Genomic DNA, 12248 nt, shown 5'->3' with positions numbered 1-12248 from the left:
TCAGCAGCTTCGTGCCATCGCCCTGCACCTGGGCAGCCTCACGGCACCGCTGCCCATTGCCCCTCTTGGCTGACGAAGGACTCGGACCTTCCAATATGGTGGTTCCAGGCGAGGAGGCAAAGTGGGGGAGGGCAGGCTGGTACTCGGCCCTTTCGGGAAGCCTGACAGATGGTGCCTATACGTTTACACAGACAAAAGCACGTGCCTGCTTCATTTAGTTAAAACTGTGGGTTGCCTTAGCTGGCCAGTTAAGAAAAGCAGGGCCCAGATGCCTTTTGGGCTGGGGTCTCATTGTCACGGGGACGCTGGGAGTAGGCTGTGGAGGTGGCCAGTGGGACTCTGTGAAGTGGAACGCAGTTTGGCAAAGACTGTCGCCTCTTGCATGCAGGACACATCCGGTCACAGGGACCATCAACAGGCAGGACCTAGTTCCTTGCCGGTGCAGACCAGCTGCCCAAGGATGGATGCAGGCCATGAGACTGTGGGAGAGGCGGCAGGGCTGGGTCTGAGGCAAAGTATGCTGGGTGGTTCTCGTCCCTCTCCACTTAGGGAGCCAATACAAATGAAATCTGGCCACCACGGACCAGGCTGGGGATAGGCTGGGCCATAAAACTCGGATGCAAAAGTCAGGAACGATGGGAATTATTTCTGAGGGAAGGAAACAGAACGGGAGCCGAGTGGGAGGGCTCTGGGGACTGTGCTGGGTGCCAGCCTCTGAGCTGGCCCTCCCTCCCACACCTGCCTACGATCACCAAGGAAGGGCTCCTGGAGGGCACTACAGGGACTCCCTGCCAGGGGCAGGGGACAGGGCACAGTGGAAGGCGGTCTGGGTCCTTGATGATGTGCCACCCCATTTATCAGGCACACGGCCCTTCTCCCCCGAGGAGGACCCACCATCACCAACCCCTATGAGAGCCAGTGCTGCCCCTTCCTTTAATGATGGGGGTTCCACAGGCAGCACTGAGGCAGTGACCTATGGTCCCAATTGAAGGGGGCTGGCAGCAGAGAGGAAGGTTCTGGCCTCAAAGAGGCCTAGGGCCAAAATGCCAGCTGGTGGGAGCACAGCACCATCACACTGCCGGTGTGATGGGGCCGGCAGCCGAGGGCAGCCTGAGATGACGGGGAGAATGCACGCTCCCGTCTCCTCTGAGCGTCGCCTTACAGAACCACGCCCTCCGGGGAACGACTGAAGCACTGGGTTGATGGCCTCTCTCGCTCCCACACAGCTGGTGGGCGTTTAGCTGGCACAACCTTCACGGAGAGCCATCTGGGAACTGCTTCCAAATGGAAAACGCGCACACCCTCTGACACTGCCTTCCTCCACAGGGAGTACATCCTACGGACACACGGAAATGTGCCAAAGGCATGTTCAAGGGGTGACACGGCAGCCTTGTTCGCAGTGGCTTGGAGACCAGAACCGATCTGTATCTGTGGGGATGGGCTGCACAGCTTATGGTTTATCTCTTTGCTGTGTCGCAGGGGATGGTGCGCGGCGTGAAAAAAAGAGGTGCCACCCTAGATCTGGCCACAGGAAAAGACCTACAATTTAAGGGGAAACCACTGCAGTGAAAGATGTCTGGTAGGACTCCCCTGGCTAAAAATAATAAAGCCGATACATGAATCAGACATGTTGGAATGGCTACCCAAAGACAGAGGCTTTTGTTTTCAGTTTGAGCCTGTCCGTGCTGTTTGAGTGTCGACCTTGTACATATATATTGTTTTTTACAGTGACATGTGGCAGAGGCACTTCGAGCTGACCAAACACCCACGTACTCTTCCACACCTCCCTGCAGCTGGTTTGTCCCTTGCAGGGACTGGTTCTGGCCAACAGCCTGTGGGCGGAGTGAGGGATGTTCCTGCAGCTGAGGCAGTGAGGGTCCCTGGGCAAGCCCCCCGGCACACGCTTTCAAGACTCCAGGTGGGGCAGCTGTAAGGTGGGGGAGGGTGGCCGGATCTGGCTGGACCCTACGTGTGTGACGCTGGCCCGTGTTGTTTCCAGCTACTTCGAGCTGGGGGTTAGTTCCTGCAGCAGAGCCTGGCCTGGTCATGGTGACACAAGGCACGTAAACAGATGGCGGCTCTCTAGGATACTGACGCTTAGGTCTCCCCTGTGATGAAACCAGCCTACAGGGATCTGTGGAAACAAAGCTCCTTGGCCGGGCCCAAGGTGGGCTGCTTTTGTCCTCTGAGGAGTTTCCCAGGTGGTCCCGGAGAACAGAGGCCATGGTCCCACACAGAGGGGAGCCAGGCCAGTTCTAGTGACAGGACCAAGGCAGCCACAATTGACCACGAGTAGCCTTGTGATGGAGGGAATGCCTGGCCGCCTTTCCGCAGCTTACTGCTGCCACACTGGACGGCCACTCCCTTCCCTAGGCACGGAAGCCCTGGTCACCAGAAGGGTGGCCTGTCGCTGGGGCCTGGACACTCACCACAAACTGGCTGTTGACCTTCTCTAGGATCTGCTTCTCGTTGAGTGCCATGGACTCCCCTTTCCTCTTTTTGATCCTCTTCTTCTCCAAGCGCTTGCAGGCGTACATTTTTCCCGTGGCCCGGACCTGGCAGGCACAGACCTGAGGTGCAAGAAAGACGACAAGGGTACGGAACAGGTGGAGGTCTGCCCCAGGCTCTTCCGTGGCTGGGTCTGCAGGGCTGGGAACTGATAAGCCTAAGGGTGTTCCCAGTCTCGGGGCCCAAGGATGCCTGGCCTTGGACCCACCCCTGCCCCAGGCCCTGCCCTCAAGATCTGGCTTTAGTGCCCCCTTACCCTCCCTCCTTCGTCCTTCACATGAATCCTGGCCCTTGAAGGTGCACCATCAGCCATTTACGCAGATGTTTAGAGGACTGGCCAAGGCCTAAAGTACTGTCCCTCTCTCAGAGGCAACTAGATTTTCTCCGTCCCACGCTTCCAACCGGATGCAGCCGTTGCTAACTGGGGACTTCCAGGCACCAGCTGCTGGTAAGGGAAGCTTCTTTTGGTGTCGGACCCCCAACAACCCCAACTTTGTAATTCAGCAGAACAGGAGCCGGGGCATTTGGGGTCTCGTCTTCTTGACTCCACGCCTCTTTGGTTGTGTGACCTTGGCCCGGGTTATCAACCATTCTGACCCTCAGCTTTCCTCATCCCTAAAATGGGAATAACAAGCCTTGCCTCCCAGTCTGGGAACATCAGACAAAATACAACAGCACCTATTAACAGCAGCATCTGGCCACTCCTCCCTCCAAAGACAGCTAAGAACACCCGTTTCTCCTCTTCAGACTCAAACCCTGACTGAGGCTGGTTCCAAGAGGACCTCTGTCCCACGGGCCCTGCGGCACAGCCTCGTGTCTCACCTTGGTGGCACCTCCGGGCCCTACGCCCCACCTCCCTCTCCACCAGGGGGCGCAGGGCACTGTAGGTGCCTCCGGAAGGGACAAAAACAGTGACAGAGTCTGGGAACTTCCAAAGACGTGGACGTTCACTCACCTCCCCAAAGCCCCCTTTTCCCAGCACTCGGTACTGCCGGAAAGTGTTCTTGGTCACCGGTTGCCTGGAAAAAAGCAAGAATCCAACATGGGTCTCAGGCTGCGGAGATGCAGAATCCACAAGAAATCAACAGCAGCAGCATCGCACAACTTCCCGACCGAGCCAGGAATCCTCCCTGTGGGTGGGACCCCCGAGGACCGGCTCCGCGGCTGGGTGTTCACATCCCCGGCCACCCGCCCTCGGCCCCCTGCGGCTTGGGACACCTGCCAGTCCTCGCCGGCTTGGAGGGAAGAGTGGAGGCCTGGAGATGTGCGCTAAAGCTGCTTCACCACACTTTCCGTGTGGTTCCCCTCTCTCTCCCCAGTGAAAATCAGGTGGCTAAGCTCAGAAAGAAGCTGTGTTCTCTGCAGGGAGAAGGGAGGGGCCCAGGAGCCACAGAGGTTCAGTGTCCCAGGGAGGGCACAGCAGTCCTCCCCACACCTGCACATCTCGCCCACCTGCCCACCTCCGGTCCCCAGGGAGAAAGGCTGCTGGTCATCCTTTACCACCGGTCCCCAGCCTTTCCACCCCCGAGGGTCCCTTTATCACATTTCCCCCTGAGCTCCAGAACACTAGACGGTCCTGTCTGCCCAAAGCGGGATTTATGAAGTAATCATCGCTTTGTGTCTCCTGACCCCCCATTTTAATTAGCTGAGGCCATTTATGATGTCTAATCAGGCAGGCCCTCTATGAGGCCAGGGTGGGACTTCACAGAGTAAATAATCAGTCATCTAAAATTGCCTCAAAGAACCCTATGGTGCAGACAGCTTGGGCTTTTTCATCACTGGCCTGTTTGGTTAAAAACAACCAGCTTCCTTTCGCCCCGCCACCCCAGCTTTTCTGAGGTATAACTGACAAACGGCATGCAACTTGGTGTTTTGATGCACGTACACAAACGATGCATGTACATGTGAAACGATCACCATGATCAAGCTAACCAACGTTCTGGCACCTCACATAGTTACCGTTTTTTCTCTTCCTCTCTCGCTCTCTCTCCCTGGTGAGAACACTTAAGATTTACCATCTCAGCAAATTTCAAGCACACAATACAGTACCATTAACTAGTGTTACTTCGCTGTACGTCAGATCTCTGGAGCGTATTCATCTTGCACGATGAACTGAAACTTTATACCCCTTGACCTACATGTCTCCCCATTTCCCCCACCCCCAGCCCCTGGCAACCACCAGTCTACTCTGCCTCTAGGACTCTGACGTTATTTTAGATTCCACATATAAGTGAGATCAGGCAGTATTTGTCTGTGTCTGCCTTATTTCACTTGGTGTAATGTCCTCCGGGTATCCCCCCCCCCCCGCCCTGTTACCATAAATGGCAGGATTTCCTTCGCTTTGAAGGCTGAATAATATTCCGTTGTATGTATTTGCCACACTTTCCCTCCCGTGCTCCCGGCAGCATTATTCACAACGGCGAAGATATGGAAAAACCTGAGTGTCCTTGGACCATGAGCGGCTAAAGAACAACCCACTTTTAGGATGCTGAACTTAGCTCTTGGAGCTCCAGGACTATTTCTGAGCATCCGACCCCACCCCAGAGGCCGGACCAGGGCAGAGGCCGGGGTGTGACTGAATTGGCCCAAATAATTGGGTCAGCTTGGGAAAGACCAGTGAGCCTCTGCTCACCCAGCAGCTCCTGAATGAAGCTTCTGTGGAAACCTTTCCGGCTGCTGGGTCCCGAGGAGGATTTGGATTTCAGGTCCTGGGCACCACACTTCTCTCAGGACAGTCCTGAGATGCCAGGGCTCTGCCTGGAGTTCACGCGCCCTGACCCGCTGTCTCTTCTGTTTCTTTAGGAAGCGGGGCCCGACCCCTCTGGGAGCACAGGGCCACCCCTCCGCAGGGCTCTCCCCGGCCCCATGTCCTTCTGCACGCGAGCAAACGGGCTGCAGCGAGGCCTGCCATACGGCTGCACCCGCCATGTGGCCCTGGGAAGCCTTTCCACAGCCGCCCTCGAAACCACATGAAGGCGCCCGGGCCTAACAGTTTACGATACATGGAGAACAAACAGTCGGTCGACATTACCACAGAGCTCCTCTGCTAGGGGAAATGAGTGTAATACAATTTCCGAGGAATTTCTTGGTTAACCTTGGGAGGGAAAAAAAAAATCCCTTTAATATTTCAACAGGGCAGCACCAACAGGCCATGATCTTGTTAGGGAAAAAAAAAAAAAAAAAAAAAGGAAGGGAGGAAGCAGGCTGTTGTCAGTCACTTGGGGCATTTCTAGGCCAGTCCTGCCCTACCGGCTTCAACAACTTAACGCCCACAAAAGGGCCTGACTTCTTTGCAGCCAGCGCACGGATTCAAAAAGTCTGTTTCCCCATTTCGAGTGTTCAGTACAGACAAGTAAAATGCAAGCCAGTGGCCACAGCTAAAGGATTCTATTGGAACAGAGTGCTGGGTGGAGTGAGGACTGGGTGAAGGACTGGATCAAGAACCTTGGGTTCAGGTTCCAGCCGTGCCAGGCCCTTGCGTGCGAGCCAGGGTCAATCGATCAACCTCTCTGAGGCTCGTGTCTTCAGTAAAATGGAGATACTGAAAAGGCAGCTTTGTAGGCTGATGTAGTCAGCCATCCCTACTAAAACTCCAGGAATAAAGGACATGTCTCCTCTGGGGGTCTTTATGGCAACAGTCCCCACTGCTTGAAGCACCTTGCATGCACACTAATGTGATCCTCACGCCTGCCTCAGGAGGTGGGACTGTCCCCCTTCTGCAGGCGAGAATGCCGAGGCTCTGAGAAGGGAAGTGAGTTGCCCCAGGTCATGAGGGGGGTGGTGGTGGTGTCGAAGCCGGGATCCCAAGAAGGATGTCGCAGAGCCCACACCCCACGTCTCGACACACCCACACTGCCACCCTGGGAAGGCGGGTACAGATCGGGTCGTGTGGCACACAGCCTAGGGCTCTGGGGCGGGGCAAGGGGGCACGATGACTACGTCCCCACCAGACTTTCCTGTGATCATCAGAAACACAAGGGCCAGCTGTTCCTTCCCATATCAGAAGCTTGAGGATGACAGACACAGCGACACTGATGACCTCAACGGCAACCACAACAACTGTATCCAGCAGTTTGACTTCCTGGGGCCAGACGGCTGACCTTTCTGGAGCACTTGCCTTATTCTAGGCGTGGGCTATGCTTAGTTCATCTCATCCCCACCCAAGCCTACAAAGGCAGGCACTATTATTATCCCCATTTTTCGGATAAGGAGACTGAGGCGGGGAGAGGTGAGCAACCCTTCCTGAGGTCCCTCTGGAGACGGTCGAGCCGGGACTCAGACCCAGACTGTGGCTCTGGGGCCCTCAGCAGGATGTCTGCACTGACCCCTCACTTCTCTGGCTCTCCTGGAGCCATGATGTGCAAGTGCGAGAGGGCCAGTGGCAGTGAGTGGCCAACAGAGAAGACTGTCCCCTGTTCCACTGTCAATTCCCACCAGTGGGGGTGGAAAGAAATGCCCCCCCCCCCAGTGGTACAGAACAGGGTGTTTTCCTCTGGGCTTCCTGAAGTGGGAAGGGAAGGGTCATGAATGGGGTTTCTAGGGCGTTCCTGTCCTGCGGCTTCCTCAGAGTCTGCAGGGCACTTGGCCAGCAAAGGTGGTGACACACAGAAGCAAGATGGCTCCTTGCCTTCTAACCAAAATGTGCCCAGATACCCATGAGTGTTGGAACTCTGGCACAGGGAACCCTGGGCTGTGGGAGGGGATGCTCCCACCCTCGTCCCGCAGCTGAGCCCAGCACGGATACAACATAGGCATCGCCCCGTTCTGCAAATCCTGCAAAAGTATGGTAGGCAGAGCCTGGTGCTGGGGGTCCCCCTCGGCTGCACTGCTCGCCTGCTGTGTGACTAGGCCAACCACGCCCTCTCTGTGGGTCTCCCTCCTCATCGGTCACATGGAGGCCGCAGCTGTCAGGCCAAGCCACCACCATGTCTGCGAGAGCACTTTGCAGCAGAAAGGCAGCAAGTAAAACAGGAAAAGATGCTTGGTCTCACCCGTTATCAGAGATGAAAACATAAACAAGAGGGAAAGCCCGATGCTCACATGAGAAGGCACGAGACTGGTGTTAATGAAGCTGAGAGGGAAGAGGGCACTGGGGCACTGTTGGGACTGGAGATGGGGGCAGCTGTTGGGAGGGCAATCTAGCAGTCCCTCGTGGTTTAAAAGCAGTGCTTTGTGACCAGACATTCCTCTGCTAGAGATTTCTATGGACGTACTTGCGAAAGGGCAGGAAGACATATGTATAAAGCTATTCATTATTTAGGGAAGATGGTACATAAAATTGAGAGCAACCTCCATGTCCATCAACAGGGGATTGGGCTAAATAAGGGATGTGCAATTTGCTCAAAAATATGGCAGCTCTTTATTCACTGGCAGAGGAAGAATTCCCAAAGACAGTGAACCAAAAAAATAAGGATAAGTATGTATGCATGTATGAGGGTGTGAATCGCGTGTACACTTTAATAAGAACAGAGCGTTTCTAGAAGAATAGCCAAGAACTTCAGCAACGGGAGGAGGATGGCTAATTTTATTTGAACCATGGACCCATGGAGGTAACGGATTTGTATGTGGGTTTTCAGGTGACAGGCATGTACTCTCGCCCCCTGCCCCCCACACCCTGGCACACACTTGTAGGTGGGTGTACAAGGGGAGCACTCACCTTTCCAACCACTTCCACTGGAGAAAGCGATCAAAATACATGCTGTCCAGATACTCATGGAATGGTTCGCCCTTCAGGTAGTCGTGGACAGACCTAGCTCGGAGGGAACCAACAAACATTTTATAATCCTGACCTTAAGCAGACGGACGGAGCCATATATCCAGCAGGTTAACCACCAGCCTCAGAGGCCCAGCATCCTGCCAAAGTGATGGGCTGATCTTACAAACCCTAACTGGGTACCTGCCACAGCACTGCTCTAGGCATGGGGTACAGCCGTGAGCACGAAGTTGGCATCGCGATTTGGGACACAACCAGCAAGTAACAAACATCTAATAAACCGCTGCAGAGGCATGTGCTCATGAGAGAGGGTTAAGTGAGGTCCACCCTCCACCCCCAGCCATGTAATCATGACCTGAGCTGAAATCAAGAGTCGGATGCTCAACCGACTGACTGAGCCACCCAGGCACCCCAAGAAGGGACTCTTGAGCTGCAATGAGGACAGAGGAGTACTTAACGGGGTGCAGGGGTGTGTGGGGGGTAGGGGCAGAGCAGGGATGCAGCCCCTGAGATCCCAGGCTCTGGATCTGGTCCAGGACCAGTGAAGCCCCTGGGAAGCTTCCATCTCCACAGCCGAATTTCCTGGTCGCCTGCTCTGGGCCAGGCCTGGAGGGAGGGTTCTGAAACTGGCTGCAGGCAGGGATGGATGTGCTTCTTCCCTTTAAAAAGTGGCAACGCTGGGATGCCTGGGTGGCTCAGCCAGTTGAGCGTCTGACTCTGGATTTCAGCTCAGGTCATGATCCCAGGGTCACGGGATGGAGACTTGCATTGCGCTCAGAGACTCTCTTTCCCCCTCTCCTCTACTGGCGTGTGTAGCCTGGGCTCTCTCTTTCTCTCTCCCTCTCTCCCTCAAATTAAAAAAAAAAAAAAAAAGTGGCAATGCTGACCAAGTGTAGCCCAAGCACTTGGGACCTGCAGATGGCTGCGGGGGCCGGGGGGGGGGGTACAGTGCGGGGCATATACAGTAGAGGCATGTGGGACACTGTGTCCCGCCAGACATGACAGCAGGGGCTAGTGTAGGGGACCAGGTTGTCCACTCCCTCGGGGTCACAGTGACAGCCCAGGGACCTCACCCACTGTCAGATCTAACCCTCAGCCAGCTCCAAGAGGGCAGCAACCACGTTTGTTTCTGCTTATGGGGGGTCTGTCCCTGGCACCTACCAGGGCTGGGTCCCCAGCTGGCCCTCCCCAAATGTCCATTCTCATGATGGTGCTCCCGGCTCTTCCCACAGTGCACAGGGGCACTGGTTTTCCTGCCTGGCTGTAAGCTTCCTGAAAGCTGGGACTGGGTTCTTGCTCACCATGGTATCCCCTGTGCTAGGCGTCAGACACACAGCAGATGCCTGGTTGTCTGTGGTACAAAGGGTGACCAAGGGCGCACAGCAAGTCCCCAGACTCATCCAGAGGTGATGAGGCTCCAGAAGATTTTGGTGCACATACTGGCTTATATGGAAGGGTACACATGTGGACACATGAACGTGTGTGTGCCTAGTGGCTCAGGCCTTCATAGTATGTGTGTGAGGGACCAGTGGGGACTTCACTGGTGCCTGGCCAACAGCACATACACCGATTTGTCTGCTATTGCATCAGGATCGCTGTATGGCCTGCAGACAAGGTGATGGGGTGACTGAGAAGGCGGCCTGTAGCCCCCCTTCCTGCAGCAGCACCACCCAGCTCTGGTTGGTGGCAGCAGTGGGGGTTGGGGGCCGGGAAGGACTTCCAAACCACCCAGACGGGGTCAAGTTTTTACACATTCCTCTGTCTCAACAGCCTGGAGACCACTTGCTTTCAACACCCTTTGAGGCAGATGTTTTCTTTGGACTTGGATCTTTGGTATCTTTTCCCTTCATAAGAAGTATACAAACAGCTGGGTGGCTTGGCTGGGGCCCCCGGGCACTGAAGCCCTGCCCTGGTGCCCAGCACGCCAGGTGTGGGGGAGAGGCAGGCTCTGTCGGTGGCGGGGGGGAGGCTGTGTGGCTGCCCAGAGGAGGCTGAAGGGCCCCGATGCTCGGTCTGGGGAGGGAGCGAGCACTTACTGTGCACAGGCAGAAAAGACTTCCTTGCAGGGCCTCTGTAGGAGCCTCTCCTCCGTCTGGGAGACCAGGTCCTGGCCAACTTGGGCTATGAAGACTGGGGACTGGAGGAAGAGAAGAGTGGGGCGTCAGTGAGGGGCAGGAGCGGAGCGCCACCTGGCCCTGGGCCACGTGCAGCGTGGTCACTTGGCTCCTCTGCAGAACACGGATAATGATGTCCCTGTGTCCCGGGCTTGTGGTCAGACTCAAACGAGATGTGTGAGAGCTCGTGGTTACGGGGCTGTGCAACGAGGCCTGGCTGGTCGGGGAGCCCCCTGTGACCTTGCTGATGACCCCTGCCCGTGCTGGGCCTGTCTGCTCAGCAGGCAAGGGGAACACCTGCCCAGCCCTCAGGGCCTCTGTGACAGGGTCTGGAATGGCAGAAGGGCCAGCAAAAGGACAGCGCCAGGGTAAGGGTGCTCGGCGGGCACAGCTACAACTAACAGACGGGGGTTCGGATCCCAGATCTGCCACTTGTAGCTGTGGGACCTTGGTCTGGACTCAGCCCCCTGTTATCGGGAAGATTATCAGGAATAAGAGTGTCTCCCCAAGAGAATCAGTGAAACCTCTGGGTCCGGCATGTGGCCCAGATGTGACACCTGGTGGAGAATTTGCAATAAACATCACTGCCGTCATTTCCTTCTCCTTCCAGGTGAAGCTGTGTGTGGCCTCAGCGTTTCAGCTTGAAAGGACAGTTCTGAGAGTTTCTGCACCCAAGAGCAGCGGTCAGCTCTGGGAAGGTGCTGGGCCCACCAGAAGGCGGCCTCACCTTCCCTCTTCCCACGACCATTCACCCTCCATCAGCTGTTCGTGCACCAGCTGGGCCACAAGCTGGGTTTTTAACAAATGGCAGGGATATTTGAGAAAATTGCCAGGAGTGGGCTCAGACAGAGGGGAGGTAAATACATCTTTCTCCCCCAAAGATGCTGAAATTGGAAAGGCCTGCTTTCTCCTTTCAGCTACTGAAATGCGACTATGGAGCTGATTTCCCTGCTAAGCCCACTGGGCAGTGTCTGTGTGTGTGTGTGTGGGGGGGTCCATGTGAGGGGCGCTGGCAGTAAGGGGTCCTGATGAATGAAATCAGTGGCTCATTTTCTATTCATCAAGCCTCTGAAAGCCCACATTCCTGAGTTCCTTCTTCTCTTCTAGGTCCTGCCCCCTCTGGAGGAGGGCCCCTATATGGGGGAGCCTTAGATGTTGGGGGGGGGGTGGCCGCAGTGATGGCAAATGCCGTGGGCGCACCCAATTACACCACACAGCAGGCTTGTTTGCCATCACCAGTCCTGGGTGGTTGTGGTTCTCTCCCACCTTGCCTCCCCTTCTGTCCCTGGCCATACCTCCCTCCCCAGCTAAAAATGTTGAAAAGTGGAACTGCAGAAAAGCAGCCTGTAGTGTATTGGCTTCTGATGCTCGTTTTGCGGAAATGATGCTCGATGTTGCACAAGGAGCCCAAGACAGAGAAATGGGAGCCCCACACACCGGTCCACCCTCTGCCATTGGCCATTTTGTGCCTCTGTCTCCTCCTCTGTTACAGGAAAGGGCTGCTGCAGAGATGCTCTGTGGGTCTTTCAAGATTCAGGAATTGATAGTTGGGGGGGGGGGCGGGGAGGGCTGCATCTAAGACTCGGGGAACTTTCTTGGGAATTCTGGCAGCTGAATCTCTTGGGGATCAGTAACTCTGGGCTACTTCAGAGCAATCGGATCCTAAAACAAAACCCAGAGGCCACAGGCAAATTTGCTTCAAGAGAGCTGATGGCTGGGCAGCCTTGGTTTGAAGGGCCCGGCGCAGGGCTGGTGTCCCCACTACATCACGTGAAACAAGGTATTGTGCCAGGATGCGACTCGAATCTGGGAGGAGTCGGAGATGCTGGGCGGGATGGTCATGGGGGGAAACCACCATTTCCTGGATCTCAGAAGAGGCACCTGAGTTGCCCACCTGCATGCAGTCCACTCTG

The 12248-nt window shown here is 55.7% G+C and overlaps 1 protein-coding gene across 3 annotated transcripts in view; it reads right to left on the bottom strand.

Moving 5' to 3' along the window:
• Nucleotides 1–12248, bottom strand: part of GRK5 (G protein-coupled receptor kinase 5) — a 211105-nt gene that overhangs the window by 17240 nt on the left and 181617 nt on the right. For all 3 annotated transcript variants that reach the window (XM_042960773.1, XM_042960775.1, XM_042960774.1), the window contains 4 exons: nt 10258–10358; nt 8165–8257; nt 3464–3527; nt 2430–2570 (listed from right to left, as the gene is read on the bottom strand). In XM_042960773.1, the coding sequence (XP_042816707.1) occupies nt 2430–2570; nt 3464–3527; nt 8165–8257; nt 10258–10358 (399 nt within the window). The remainder of the gene's footprint in view (nt 1–2429; nt 2571–3463; nt 3528–8164; nt 8258–10257; nt 10359–12248) is intronic.

The sequence above is a fragment of the Panthera tigris genome, chromosome D2 (genome assembly GCF_018350195.1).
Source record: "Panthera tigris isolate Pti1 chromosome D2, P.tigris_Pti1_mat1.1, whole genome shotgun sequence".
Lineage (NCBI taxonomy): Eukaryota > Metazoa > Chordata > Mammalia > Carnivora > Felidae > Panthera > Panthera tigris.
This window is presented reverse-complemented; position numbering and strand designations above follow the sequence as displayed.